General features: G+C 46.0%; 1 protein-coding gene across 1 annotated transcript; it reads right to left on the bottom strand.

The window, feature by feature from the left end:
• Window positions 1-445: 445 nt before the first annotated feature.
• Window positions 446-1,408, bottom strand: LOC142821272 (olfactory receptor 6N1-like). The gene has a single exon (XM_075912114.1). It carries the CDS (start codon window positions 1,406-1,408, stop codon window positions 446-448), a length of 963 nt encoding a protein of 320 aa, XP_075768229.1.
• Between the last annotated feature and the right edge of the window lie 13,168 nt (window positions 1,409-14,576).

The following is a 14,576-nucleotide window of genomic DNA, read 5'->3' as shown; positions in this document are numbered from 1 at the left end:
GCAGGGGTGAACAAGGCCATCAGGAACGTGTACAATACATACACTATTTTGTGCAGGATTGCAGGAGGGTTGAGCACTGGAACTGCATGGGGACATATGTCTTCTTTTTGCATGTAAAAAACGGTGGCAATATCTATATTGATCTCAGAATCAATAATGATTTAATATTTCAGCATTGCCTTGCATCTCCAAAGGGTATGCAGAGTCAGAAAATTCACTTGGAAGGACATTTAGACTACGAACCCTCCACAACATTTTATTAGAAAGAAAGAAAGAAAGAAAGAAAGAAAGAAAGAAAGAAAGAAAGAAAGAAAGAAAGAAAGAAAGAAAGAAAGAAAGAAAGAAAGAAAGAAAGGATAACTTCATTCTCAAGGAGTCAAATGGGCCATGTTTAAGGAAATACATCAGTTCATCTGCATTTTACTATATCCTAAACTGTTCCATTTCACACTCCATGCCTGTATCTGTAAGCCACCAATTTCCACATTGCTTTTCTCAGGGACTGATGGACCTCCTTGTTTCTCAAGAAGTAGATAAGAGGGTTGAGCAAGGGGATCAGGACTGCAAACCAGACAGACATTATCTTCGGGAAGATTGCGGGAGGGTTGAGCAGTGGAACCACATAGACTGTCATTATGCTCACATAGTAAACCATCACCACAATGAGGTGGGAGGAGCAGGTGGAAAAGGCCTTTTTCTTCCCTGTGCTGGAAGGGATTCTCAGGATGTTGGCGACGATACAAATGTAGGTTGCCAGGGTAAACAGAAAGATCCCAATAGTGAATATTACAGCAAAAAAAAATGTCAGCCATTGCAGAGTTTGTGTCTCGCCACAGAACGGATCTTTAACTGGTGCAAAATCACAAAAGAAATGGTCAATTTCTTTGGGGCCACAGTAAGTTAATTGCAAAATGAAAATATGTACCATGATGGCGTAGGAAATAGTGAATATCCAGCACCCTGCCACCATGTGGCCACACACTCTGCCGTTCATTAGAGCAGGGTAACGGAGGGGGTGGCAGATCGCTAGGTACCGATCATAACACATGGCCGTGAGCAGCAGACATTCTATAGTGGAGAGGATTCCATAGAAATCGAATTGCACAATACAGTTCTGAAGCGAAATGGTTCTGTCCCCGGTTAGAAGACTGCCAATCAGCCTGGGCAGGGTGGTAGAGACGTAGCAGAGCTCCACAGAGGACAAGTTGGCCACAAAGTAGTACATGGGGGTGTGAAGGTGCTGATAAGCCATCACCAGCACAATGATGAGGAGGTTCTCAGTCACAGCCGCAAGGTAGATCACTAGAAACAGTAGGAAGAGGAGGGGCTGCAGTTCAGGGCCGTTTCCAAACCCTAAGAGCATCAGTTCCATGATGGGTGTTTGATTTTTTCCTTCTGCTTTGTCCATAATTCGTATCTAGAAACAGAAAAGCATCAGACATTCATGGAGCACGTGCATGCAGGTTGTGTTCTTGGCTGCATTCCTGACAACCAGAGGACAGTTGTTTTACACCTCTGCATCTCACCACCTGAAAAATGAAGTTGTCGATAAGCAGAAAAAAAACCCTCATTCCATTAAGATGTCCAGCTTCCCATATAGGGGAACCAAGAGCAATGGATCTTAATGAGTTACAGAAATGTTCCCCCAGACTGCCTTGAACTCTCTTGGGGTATGTCTACACTACCCTCCTAGTTCGAACTAGGAGGGTAATGTATGCATACCGCACTTGCTAATGAAGCCCGGGATTTGAATTTCCCGGGCTTCATTAGCATAAGCGGGGAGCCGCCATTTTTAAATCCCCGCTGCTTCGAACCCCGTGCAGCGCGGCTACACGGGGCTCGAACTAGGGTGCTTTTCTGTTTCATGAGGAGTAACGGTAGTTCGGAATAGGCACCTAGTCCGAACTACCTAGTTCGAGCCCCGTGTAGCCACGCTGCACGGGGTTCGAAGCAGCGGGGATTTAAAAATGGCGGCTCCCCGCTTATGCTAATGAAGCCCGGGAAATTCAAATCCCGGGCTTCATTAGCAAGTGCGGTATGCATACATTACCCCGCTAGTTCGAACTAGCGGGGTAGTGTAGACATACCCTTGATCTTTAAATAAATACATTGAGCCTGGGATTTTGAAATATCTTCCTGTTAGTGTCATTTCAGCCAATCTAGAGGACATAACAAAAGGCAATAGATTGGAAAGGAAGGATTTTTAAAGTTCAAACATGGGTCCATCTCTCATGCAGCTGGGAGGTGTCATTCCCAGCTGGAGTAACATGCTTTAGCTTTGATCAAGCTAGCAAGATAAAATTAGCAAAGAGAACAGGGCAGCAGAAGCAGTGGTTATCGGATATTCAGTCGACTAGTCCACTAGGCTATTTTCCCTCCCTTGCTGCCTCTGTCAGATAGTGGCAGCAAAGGGGGAGGGAAAGGATACTTCCAAGGCAGCATTTCAAAGGGGCAGCCACTGCGGCTCAGCTGTGGGGCACTGCCTCTTTACATTGTCAAAGTGCTACGGAGCCCGGGACTCCTCAGCTAACCTCTGGTTCCGAGAGGCATTTCCCCAGAATCAGGCATTTCAGCAGAACCTCGGACAAGCTGGGGACTCTTGTACATTTCAAAGCAGGCACCCACATGCAGCCCAGAGTCAGCCAGAATTCCTGCTCCAGTGGGGGCTCTTGTACATTTCAAAGGAAGAATGTGGAAGTGCCTATCGACTAGTTGATTAAACATAATTTAACAGCCTTACTGTTTACGTACCTTGGATCTCGGATGGTTGAGGTAGCTAGTTTGTGCTGTACACTGCTACTGTTAGCAGAAGAATTCAATCAAAGGTTGTGTGTGTAGCTCTAGGGGAGCAGGGAATTACACTTTTGATGCTGAGCACAGATATGCTTCATGGGACAAGAACAAAAAGACCAAAGAGGCATATTATGGTGTTATAATTATAATGACATAGCCTATGAATTCCTAGTATGCTGACAATAATTAATGATATATTCCTCTTTTCTTTAACACAGTAAATTGGGAATTCAATATTAGTTCTCTCCATATTTAAAATATGTAATTCATAAATTCATTTTGCACTATTTTCTGTATTAGATTAATATTCTAACTTAAATTGATATATTTTAAAAACAATGACTAGTCCTGTGGCTTTTGCCCATGAGATCCCATGATATTACAGATCGATATTTGTCTCTAAAGTGCCACAGGAGTAAATTTGGTATTTAAAGTTATAAACTATCACAGCTACCCTGCTGAGACTTTTATACTGATACAATATTTTCTAGACTTGGCTATAACATTAAGATAATATGTATATAAATGTCTAAATTTCATTTTCATTACATATTCAATTGACAACATATATTTTAAGATCAACTTGACAAAGCCCTGGCTGGGATGATTGAGTTGGGATTGGTCCTGCTTTTTGCAGGGGGATGGACTCGATTTCCTCCTGAGGTCTCTGCCAGGCCTAGAATCCTATAGTGTCAAAGCATGTCACATCCACTGACTTCCTCATAATAATTTTATACCGGACAAATTTCCAGATTGAGAGTCGATTCCACTTGGCAGGTGCCTTGAAGTGGAGTATCCCAAGGGTTTGTCCTGGGGCTAGTTTTGTTCAGTCTCTTCCTTAATGACATGGAAGAGGGGCTGGTTTCCACGCTGAACAAGTTTGCAGATGACGCTAAGATAAGGGGAGGGGCAGAGCTCAGAGTATCCCAGGCAAACGAGAGGATTGGGCTAAAAGAAACCTGAAGAGGTTCACCAGGGACAAGAGCAGAGTCCTGCACTAGGAAGGAAACAATCCCAAGCGCTGTTACTGGCTGGGGACCGACTGGCCAAGCAGCAGAAAAGGACGTGGGGACACAGGGTGTGTCTAGACTACAGAGTTTTGTCGACAAAAGTGGACTTTTGTTGACAAAACTATACCTGCGTCTACACTACCACTGAGTTCTGTCAACATAACGTCGACAGAACTCAGCAGTTTTGTCGACGCTGGTAAACCTCATTTTACGAGGCATAACGCCTTCTGTCGACAGAGTTCTGTTGACAGAAGGTGTTATTGCATGTAGGGTTGTGTCTAGACTACAGGGTTTTGTCGACAAAGCAGCTTGCTTCGTCAACAGAACTGAATGTAGTCTAGACGCTCTTTGTCGACAGAAGCTTTGTCGACAGTATCTGTCTACAAAACATCTGTCGACAAAACCCTGTAGTCTAGACATACCCACAGTGTGTGAGAATCTAACAGTGTATTGGGCTGCCAGCAGACCCCTCGCAGGGTTACATGGATGGTGAATTGTACAGCAAATCGCACCCCCCCTTGCATTCATTGTAAAACACAGTCAAGAATTGTAATAACCAGCCTCAGTCACATTTGTGGCTGTAAACCAGGATAACATGGTACGTGGATGAAGGGACGGACGACACGGGAAGGGTCACTTGACAATTATCTGCTCCTCTCGTAACCTCTAAAGCACTTAGTGCTGCTGCAGTAGGTCCTGCACTGAGCAGGGAGTAGGACTAGAACCTTCTACCATCTCTTCTATCCCTAAGCGTCTATGATGCTACGGCTCTGGGAAGTGGCGTTTGCTGCGGTGGGAGGACAGGACATTGGGGTAGATGAACTTTCAGACTGGCCCAGAGTATTCTAACACTGAGAGTCATTCACTGCACTTTCTTGGGCATGTTTTCCTGTAAACCATTTGTGATCGGTTCCTCCGCATTGCTACCTGGAGCTGGGGTTTCACTGAGCCCTCCCACCCACCAGTCTGGGATCACTCTGGCAAGCTGCAGGCTTACTCCTGGGCCTACAGTTTCTCCAGCATCCACACGGGTTTGGATACACCCAGCTATAGTCATACACAGTCTCTATGAAGAGCCACCTGATGAAACAACTATAGGGAAGCTATAACCATCAGCCTGTGACCCCAGAGCAGCACCACCCTACTCAGATGAAACCACCAATCGGTAGGAAATTGTTATCCCATCTGCCTCTCTGTCAATGCCCACTACTGCTAACCAAGCTGGATTTTTTCCCACACACTTTGTTGAAAGACACACTGGTTTAGGTAAAACTACAGACAAGTCTGTTAACAGCAAAGGATCTGAGCAGATTACCAGAAAATAAACAAAAAACCTCACAGACTCAGCATAACGGGCTGCTCTGAGTCCGTAGGAGAGAGCAGATTCTCACCCTGCCTGATGATACCAGCGTCTGGCAGATTCTCAAGACACAAGTTGCCTTTGCTTTGTCACTTGGGTTTTTCAGACTTGCGTACACTGGGTAAGATGCCTTTAGCCTGGGTCCAGCACTTTCCCAAGGTCCGTCCTTGCTCTTCAGATCTTTCCAGGAGTCCGCTTTTGCGGCGAGTGGAGAACTGCTGGTTTCACCCTCTGCCTTATGTAGCTGTAGAGAAGGGTGGGAATCCTTTGTCTGAAATTTGTTTCCTAGACTAGGCTTTGGAAAAACACAGACTGGCCCCTGTAGAGTCCACTCTCTGGAGCATTCTGAGGAAGGCTCACCAGGCGGGAGTTAAGCTTCTCCTGAAGTCTATTGTTTTGGCTAATGGCTCATTACCCTGAAAAGACCCTTCCCAATGGACTGTCCAGAACTTTCCCAAGTGCGAGGTACCCAGGTGTAAGAATACTGAAAATAAGGATACTTAGTCCCTTTGCATAATTTCAGATACAAAAGTAATGCATGAATACACATAGGCTAATCATATTCAGCACATCATAATGTCACAATGTTATAACATCATCAGCATGTTTCCTCTCTAAAGTCGCAAATTCTATTTTAACAACTGCACTCTGACCCCATCCCTTCCTTCAGATTTTATGAGATAAGACTAGAAAATGTGGTTCAAAGACAGTCCCTACTGCTATTGCTAGACTTCAATTATCTCTGGAAACTGAGATTTGGTTCCACAGCTCTTCTCAGTGAATGTTGCTGTTGACCCCTTCTACAGAAATCAGTCTCTCCCCAGGTTGGTAATTCCTCCTTCATATGAGATGATGTAATCACCCTTCACATTTCCTCTGGTGGGAATTTGAAACGGTTGCTGGGTGGAAAGTTCATACTTATTTTTATAAACAAAAAACAATGGTACGAGGACTGACTTGTTACCAATTCCAAAGGGGAAGTCAGGGAAAATAACGGATTCCAAAGGGAAATAATGCAGGCCGGAGAACTTTTGACCCAATTGGCAAAGTAAAAAGGAAAGGAAATATCTCGTTGAAAGGAAATGAATGCAGGAAGAAATGCCGATTTCAGTGGAAGTCCCTGTTCTTCTGATGGGTTAGATGAGAAGGTCTCTTGCTTCAACTCTTCATACACTCCTTCTTGATGTCAATCAGGAATAAAAGAGCTTCCTAGCTGAAATGTATATGCAATTCCCACCAATTTGGTTGAGAACGAGGGACAAAATATTCATGCAATATATTCTTGAGGTTTTCCCAAGTGTCTTGTCACACTATTTGCTAGTTGAGAAACAGTACAAATAACCAGTGAGGGTTTGGATTGGTAAAGCTTCCCTAAGCTTCATGTGATTTAGACACAGTCTTCATCAGCATTTCTGTTAGGGAGAGGCAAAGAAAATGGGCTGGGTTTCGTTTACTTTTGCTATACAAGAAATCTGGAGAGCAACACTAACTGAGGACCAAAATGCAGGACAATGTAGCACTTTAAAGACTAACAAGATGGTTTATTAGATGATGAGCTTTCGTGGGCCAGACCCACTTCCTCAGATCAAATAGTGGAAGAAAGTAGTCACAACCATATATACCAAAGGATACAATTAAAAAAAATGAACAAAGGACCACACCTCCATTTCAGTATCCCAGATTCCAGAGTTTCCATCAGTCTAGTGACTATTTTCATGCCTAGAAGGTCCAGCTGGAATGAGGGTGTCATGGCTCCTTCCCCACTCTGGCATGATAAATGCAGAAGTAGGGGCCAGCAAGTGTACCCCAAAGCCTTATCTACCAGGTTTTGGTATAAAACTTCCCCCAAAATCTTAAAAACCTAGATCTTGGGAATAAAACTTCCGCTGCCACTACCCAAATGTTGATAAAGAAATCAGGGGAAAGATCATTTGGGAAATCTCACCCCTATTATAAAAATCAGGACACACAAGTAACCACTGCCAGGTTAATAAAAAGAAAAGAGAAAACTTTATTATTACAACAATATTCCTGTTGCAAGTATAATGACTAGATGGGAAGGTAACAAAATATACTCATGGAGAAACTCCATGGGCCTAGAACTTAGTTACAAAGAAAAGCCAAAACATCTTTTAAGTGGTGCCAGACATCAGATCCCATACCCAATTCCTTTGTCCCAGTTTGAAAGTCCCACCTACATTCCTACTGGTCACTCCACCTGGCTAGGTGTAGTTAACCCCTTAATCCCCAGGCTGCTGGCTAACCCTCATCATCATGACAGAGGGGTCTATAGTGGTAGGTTTCAGAAAAGAGCAAATAGTGAGAAACGCCCCGAGGCACCAAAGATTTAGTCGTCTGTGACTGGGATTCCCAAAGGAGACTGAGGTAACATTAACAATCTAAAGAGACAAGAGAGAAATGCTCTGCTGCCCCTGGAACAGGGACTTTGCAACCCTAAAAACTCTTAAACCCTTCAATTCCCAAATTAGAGTGTATGTGGAACTCAAGTGATTGCCTGTTAATTTTTCCCTGAATTAGCTCAGTCTCCAACAGGGCTCCTCTGAGGGCCAGTGCCTAATCCATCATCGCTTTGTTCTGTCCCCACATTCCAGCTCTGGACCCGCATTGCTCCCAGGACCACGGCGTCCTCTTCAGGACACTTCCCCCAGCAGTGCCCACTACCCTGATCTCATCTCCCCTTCTAGGGTGTCAGCAGCCCTTCACCTCACCTGTTGCCATGGCCAACTGCAGCCCCAGTCTAGCCCATCACCTCGGGGCAAGCCACTGTCTGCAAAGGCCACTCCTAAGTGTGACTAGGTGGATGAGGCTTTTTTTAAACAACTAACAAAATCATCCAAAGTGCAGAATTTGGTGGTGATGGGGGGACTTCAACTATCCAGACATTGTTGGGAAGCTAACACAGTGGGGCACAGACCATCCAATAAGTTCTTGGACTGCATTGGAGATAATTCTTTATTTCAGAAGGTTGAAAAAGCTACTGGGGGGAAGCTGTTCTAGATTAGATTTTAACAAATAGGGAAGAGCTGGTTGAGAATTTGGAAGTGGAAGGCAGCTTGAGTGAAAGTGATCATGGAATAATAGAGTTCATGTTTCTAAGGAATGGTAGAAGGGAGAATAGCAAAACAGAGACAATGGATTTCAGGAAGGCAGATTTCGATAAGCTCAGAAAGCTGGTAGGTAAGGTCCCATGGGAAGCAAGACTAAGGGGAAAAACAACTGAAGAGAGTTGGCAGTTTTCCAAAGAGGCATTATTAGGGGCCCAAAAGGAAACTATTTCACTACAGAGGAAAGATAGAAAGTCTGGCAAAAGACCACCTTGGCTTAAGCAGGAGATTCTGTATAATCTAAAAATAAAAAGGAGTCGTATAAAAAGTGGAAACTAGGTCAAATTACAAAGGATGAATATAGGCAAACAATCCAGGTATGCAGAGGCATGATTAGAAAGGCAAAGGCACAACATGAGCTCAAACTAGCTGAAGACATTTTGTGTCTAGACTACAGGGTTTTTTCCCAAAAAACTCCTCTGCATCTAGACTGCTGCCACGTTCTAGCGAAAGTAAATCAAAAGAACGCAACAGTTCTTTCGACCGTGGAAAAACTCATTTTACAAGGAATAATACCTTTTTTCAAAAGTGCCCTTTCAAAAAAAGGTGGTATGTAATTCAAACTGTGCTTTTTCGAAAGAGAGCATTCAGACTACTCGCTGAAGTCTAGATCCTCTCTTTAGAAAGAGGCTTTTTTGAAAGTATCTTTCGAAAAAGCCTCTGTTGAAAGAGACTTGTAGTCTAGACGTACCCAAAAAAGGGAAGCAAGACAGTATGTTAGAAGCGAGAGGAAGACCAAGGACAGGGTAGGCCCACTGCTCAGTGAGGAGGGAAAAACAGTAACAGGACACTTGGAAATGGCAGAGATGCTTAGTAACTTCTTTGTTTCGGTCTTCACTGAGAAGTCTGTTGGAAGAATTCCTAACATAGTGCATAGTAGTGGGAAGAGGGTAGGTTGAGAAGACAAAATAAAAAAAGAACAAGTTAAAAATCATTTAGAAAATGTAGATGTCTGCAAGTCACCAGGGCCTGATGAAATGCATCCTAGAATACTCAAAGAGCTGATAGGGGAGGTATCTGAGACTTTAGCTATCATCTTTGAAAAATCATGCAAGTCAGGAGAGATTCCAGAAGACTGGAAAAGGGCAAATCCAGGGCCCATCTACAAAAAGGGAAACAAGAACAACCCAGGAAACTACAAGCCAGTGAGTTTAACTTCTGTGCCAGGAAAGATAATGGAGCAAGTAATTAAGGAATTCATCTTCAAACACCTGGAAGATAATAAGGTGTTGGGAACAGCCAGGATTGATTTGTGAAGGATAGATCATGTCAAACCAATCTGATAGCTTTCTTTGATAGGATAAGAGGACTTGTGGATAAGGGAGAAGTGGTGGACATGGTATACCTAGACTTTAGTAAGGCATTTGATACTGTCTTGCATGATATTCTTATCAATATACTAGGCAAATACAACTTAGATGGGGCTACTATAGGGTGGGTGCATAACTGGCTGGATAACCATTCTCAGAGAGTAGTTATTCATGGTTCACAATCCTTCTAGAAGGGCATAACAAGTGGGGTTCCACAGGGGTCTGTTCTGGGACCAGTTCTGTTCAATATCTTCATCAACGATTTAGATATTGGCATAGAAAGTACGCTTATTAAGTTTGCAGTTTGATACCAAGCTGGGAGAGGTTGCAAATGATTTTGAGGATATGATCATAATTCAAAATTATTTGGATAAACTGGAGAAATAGTCGGAGGTAAACAGGATGAAGTTTCATAAGGACAAATGCAAAGTGCTCCACTTAGGAAGGAACAATCAGTTTCACACATACAGGCTATGTCTACACTGGCACCCTTTTCCAGAAATGCTTAAAACAGAACAGTTTTCCATTATAAGTATTTCTGGAAAAAGCGCATCTACATTAGCAGGATGCTTTTCCGGAAAAGCACTTTTTCCGGAAAAGCATCCGTGCCAATGTAGACGTGCTTTTCCGCAAAAAAGCCCCGATTGTCATTTTTGCGATGGGGACTTTTTTGCGGAAAAGAAATCTGTGCTGTCTACACTGGCCCTTTTCTGGAACAGTTTTCTGGAAAAGGACTTTTGCCCAAATGGGAGCAGCATAGTTTTTCCGGAAAAGCACTGATGATGTTACAGTAGATCGTCAGTGCTTTTCCGGAAATTCAAGGGGCCAGTGTAGACAGCTGGCAAGTTATTCTGGAAAAGCGGCTGATTTTCCGGAATAAGTGGCCAGTCTAGACACTGAGCCACAGAGTGGGAAGCAACTGTCTAGGAAGGAGTACGGCAGAAAGGGATCTAGGAGTTATAGAGGACCGCAAGCTGACTATGAGTCAAAAATGTGATGCTGTTGCAAAAAAAGCAAACATGATTCTGGGAGGCATTAACAGCTGTGTTGTGAGCAAGACACGAGAAGTCATTCTTCCGCTCTACTCTGCGCTGATTAAGCCTCATTTGGAATATTGTGTCCAGTTCTGGGCACCACATATCAAGAAAGACGTGGAGAAATTGGAGAAGGTCCGGGAAAGACCAACAAGAATGATGAAAGTTCTAGAGAATATGAGCTGTGAGGAAAGACTGAAGGAATTGGGCTTGTTTAGTTTGGCAAGGAGAAGACTGAGGGGGGACATGATAGTGGTTTTCAAGTACCTAAAAGGGTGTCACAAGGAGGAGGGAGAAAAATTGTTCTCCTTGGCCTCTGAGGATAGAACAAGAAGCAATGGGCTTAAACTGCAGCAAAGGAGGTTGGGGTTGGACATTAGGAAAATCTTCCTGCCTGTCATGTTGGTTCAGCACTGGAATAATTTGCCCAGGGTGGTTGTGGAATCTCCATTGCTGGCGATATTTATGAGCAGGTTAGATCAGTGTTTCCCAAATGGTGCTCCACAGAACCCTGGAGTTCCACGAAAAAAAATCTGCTCCCCCACCCCCTGCAGAACCCGTAGGCAGCTCCCATTGGGGCTTTGCCACTGAGAATGGGCTTCTTGGAGTGCGCGGCTTTGGCCGCTTCACCACCCGCTGCAGCTGCCCCACCCCTGCGCATGGCGTGGCCCCTCCTCGCCCTGCAAGACAGCATTGTCCTGAAGCCTCGCAGCCGCCTCCTCCTCGTGTACAGTGGCGGCTGCTGATGCTACTGCTGTGAGGGGGAGCGGTGGCCGGCACCAAGGAGCCGCTCTCAGAACCCAGCTCAGGCTCTGCTGCCCCCCGCAGGGTGCGCTCAGACGCCCTGCCCCCATGTGCTTCAGCTCTCTCTACCCTGCGCCCCTCCCCAGCCTACTGGGGAAGTGGCAGAGTTTGATCTGGTGGGGAAGGTTGGGGTTTCTACATACTCCCCGCCGTGCCAGCGGGAAACATGGCCTGGTGCTGCAAGGGTGGGTGAGGGGGGGAGAGACTGAGATCCCCTCCTCCTCCCCCCAGCCCTCCAGGAACAAAAGCTGCCTGGAGGCTTTCCCTGCTGCAGCAGGGTGCCAGGCCAGGTAAGCGTCCTCCCTCATGCCCAGACCCCACACCCAAATCTCTCTCACTCGCCTCTCCCCAACCAAGAGCCCTCATTCCCACCTTGCTTTGACACTGTGCCCCAAGGCCCTCTTGTACCCTCCACCCTGCCCCAAGACCCCTCTTGTACCCTCCCTTCTGGCCAGGCACCCTGCCCCAAAACCCTCCTGTACCCTCCCTCCTGGCCAGGCAACCTTCCCTAAGACCCTCCTGTACCTTCTGTCCTGGACAGGCATCCTGCCCCATGACTCCTTTTGTACCCTCCCTTCCGACCAGACACCCTGCCCCAAGACCCTTCCTGTAGCCTCCCTCCTGGTCAGATACCCTGCCCCAAGTCCCCTCTTGTACCCTCCCTCCTGAGCAGGCACGCTGCCCCATGACTCCTTTTGTACCCTTCCTCCCTGCCAGACACTCTGCTCTAAGTCCCCTCTTGTACCCTCCCTCCTGACCAGGCACCCTGCCCCATGACTCCTTTTGTACCCTCCCTCCTTGCCAGACACTCACCTCTAAGTCCCCTCTTGTACCTTCCCTTCTGGCCAGACACCCTGCCCCAAGACCCCTCTTGTACCCTCCATTCCGGCCAGACACCCTGCCCCAAGTGCCCTCGTGTACCCTCCCTCCTGGCCAGGAGAACTCTGTCCCAAACTTTCTCCTGTACTCTTCTTCCTGGCCAGGACATTGCAGATCATCTTTGGGATTTATATAGAAACATCATGAAGTATTTTCCAACCATAAACGACAACAATAACTAGATTTGAAATCCATTAAGTATAACAGCAAACAGTCAGTTTTTCTATGCAAGATTTTGAAAACCTAATTGAATTCACTTCAGGTGGCCAATTAATACATTTAAAGAAGTTTCTCTGATTACGTTTTGGGGCGGCTTATGTCAAGAATTTTCAGCTTTATCAAGACGTGCAGTTCGTCAGTTGTTAACATTCACCAGCACATACTTGTGTGAAACTGGGTTCTCGAATTATGCAGCAACAGAAGCAAAATACAGAAATTGGCTGAATGCAGTCCTAGGTACGCAAACTCAACATTTTAGTATTAAAGAAAATATAAAAAGAATCGCCAAGAAAAGAAGAAAAACCACTCTTCACATTGAAAACTTCCAATCTAATTAATATTAGTTTTTGAGCTTTATTTTTTGTACACATTAAATGTGATTTTTGTTTTTAAATATGTGCAATTAAGGTTATGCGATCCACAGTTAGTTTATTTAGTTTAGCATTTGTTCATTATTATTATTATTACTTATGGCGGGGTGGGGGGGGAGTCATGGTGCTCAGGTCCGATGGGTCTTCTTTTTTTTGGTTGAGAAATTTTCATCGAAATTCTTCCGAGTTTAAAAGGGTTCCATGGCCAAATAAAACTGGGAAACACTGGGTTAGATAGATAGCCATAAGGGATGGTCTAGACAGTACTGGGTCCTGCCATCAGGACGGGGGACTGGACTCGATGACCTCGCAAACTCCCTTCCAGTTCTAGTGTCCTATAATATTCTATGGTTCTATGATACTATTATTCTAGTGCTAGAGGGACCTTTGCCCATGCAAAACTCTGGGTCCTGACCCTGGGATCCTCTGGCTGCAGCCTTGTCCTGCCTCTTTCTCTCCCCTCCACTGCCTCTTGTTCCCTTTCAGTGGGCCCCTTCCCTGTGGCCCCTTGCACCTTCCTGGCCCTTGCTTCCATGTTGCAGCCTGGGAGGTACCAGGCTGGAGCCTCCTTCTCTAGCTCCCCAGCCCAGTATTGCTCAGCCCCGGGGCTTCTCCTGTGATGGGAGCTGGTCCTGCACCCTCATTTGGCAGGCCACAACTGCCCTCTGCTTTGCTGAGCAACTCCTAATAACCTGCCCCAGCAAGCTGCCCTCTGATTTACCCATTGCAAGCATCTCTCTCATTGGCCAGGGTTCTGGAGGAGGTCAAGTTATGTGGTAACATTGGTCCCTCCTAGCGTTAGCTTTTTGATAGTTTGGAGAGTGCTCAATGGCCCAGATTAACAGTAATAAAATGGGAGGAGTTACACCAGAGAACAATTTGGTCCGTACTATTGGAAACTCTCTGCAACTTCCTTTCACTATTTCAGAAGACGTTGCTGTTAACAAATACCCAAAGGTCCCCATTGCAAATTGTCCAACCCAGTGGGACGTATTAGTGAAGACACAGTTTAGAGTCTATCCAGGAACTCTTGGGTTGTGTTTATACAGCAGTGTTTGGGACTTTCAATCCCCCAGCTGTTGCAAACTGAGGAGCTGAAGGGCCTTGACACCCGCAGCCGGGCTTGTCACTGATATGAATCCAGTTGTTTTTACTTCAGTTTCACTGTCACAAAACATGACATGAACTCTTCATATCTCTCAGGAAGTGTGAAGGGAGGAGACGGGCGAGAGTGCATCTGACAATAGATTGCCAGTGTGAAAGTGAAGCAGCCCAGTTAAATTGAAATGATCTGAGTTAGTGTAGTGGGGCAGACTGGCCGCCCACTGAGCTGAAGGAGGAGGAACCCCTCCGGACGCCATGTTGGGCTGAGGCTAACCCCGCCCTGTCACCTGACCGGAAGCCAAGAAGGGCGGGCCCAGGACTATAAAAGCCCAGGCAGCAGCCCCAGTCAGTGCAGAGCCTGCCTAGCGGCTAGAGGCCTCTCCTGGACTCCCAGCCTGGGGCGTGGGGACTGAGGCCTGGCCTGGGCCTGCTACCTGCCGGGGCCCAGAGGCAGACTACTGGCTCCCTGCCTGGGAGGCGGAGGCCCAGCACAGCCAGCCTACCCGCCCGGATGCAACGGCAGAGCAACAGGTCCAGCCTGAACCTGTGCCCCAGCGCCTGCCCCGG

This window comes from Pelodiscus sinensis, chromosome 30 (assembly GCF_049634645.1).
Source record: "Pelodiscus sinensis isolate JC-2024 chromosome 30, ASM4963464v1, whole genome shotgun sequence".
In the NCBI taxonomy this organism is placed as follows: domain Eukaryota; kingdom Metazoa; phylum Chordata; order Testudines; family Trionychidae; genus Pelodiscus; species Pelodiscus sinensis.
The sequence above is the reverse complement of the archived record's forward strand: the minus strand, read 5'-3'. Positions and strand labels throughout refer to the sequence as shown.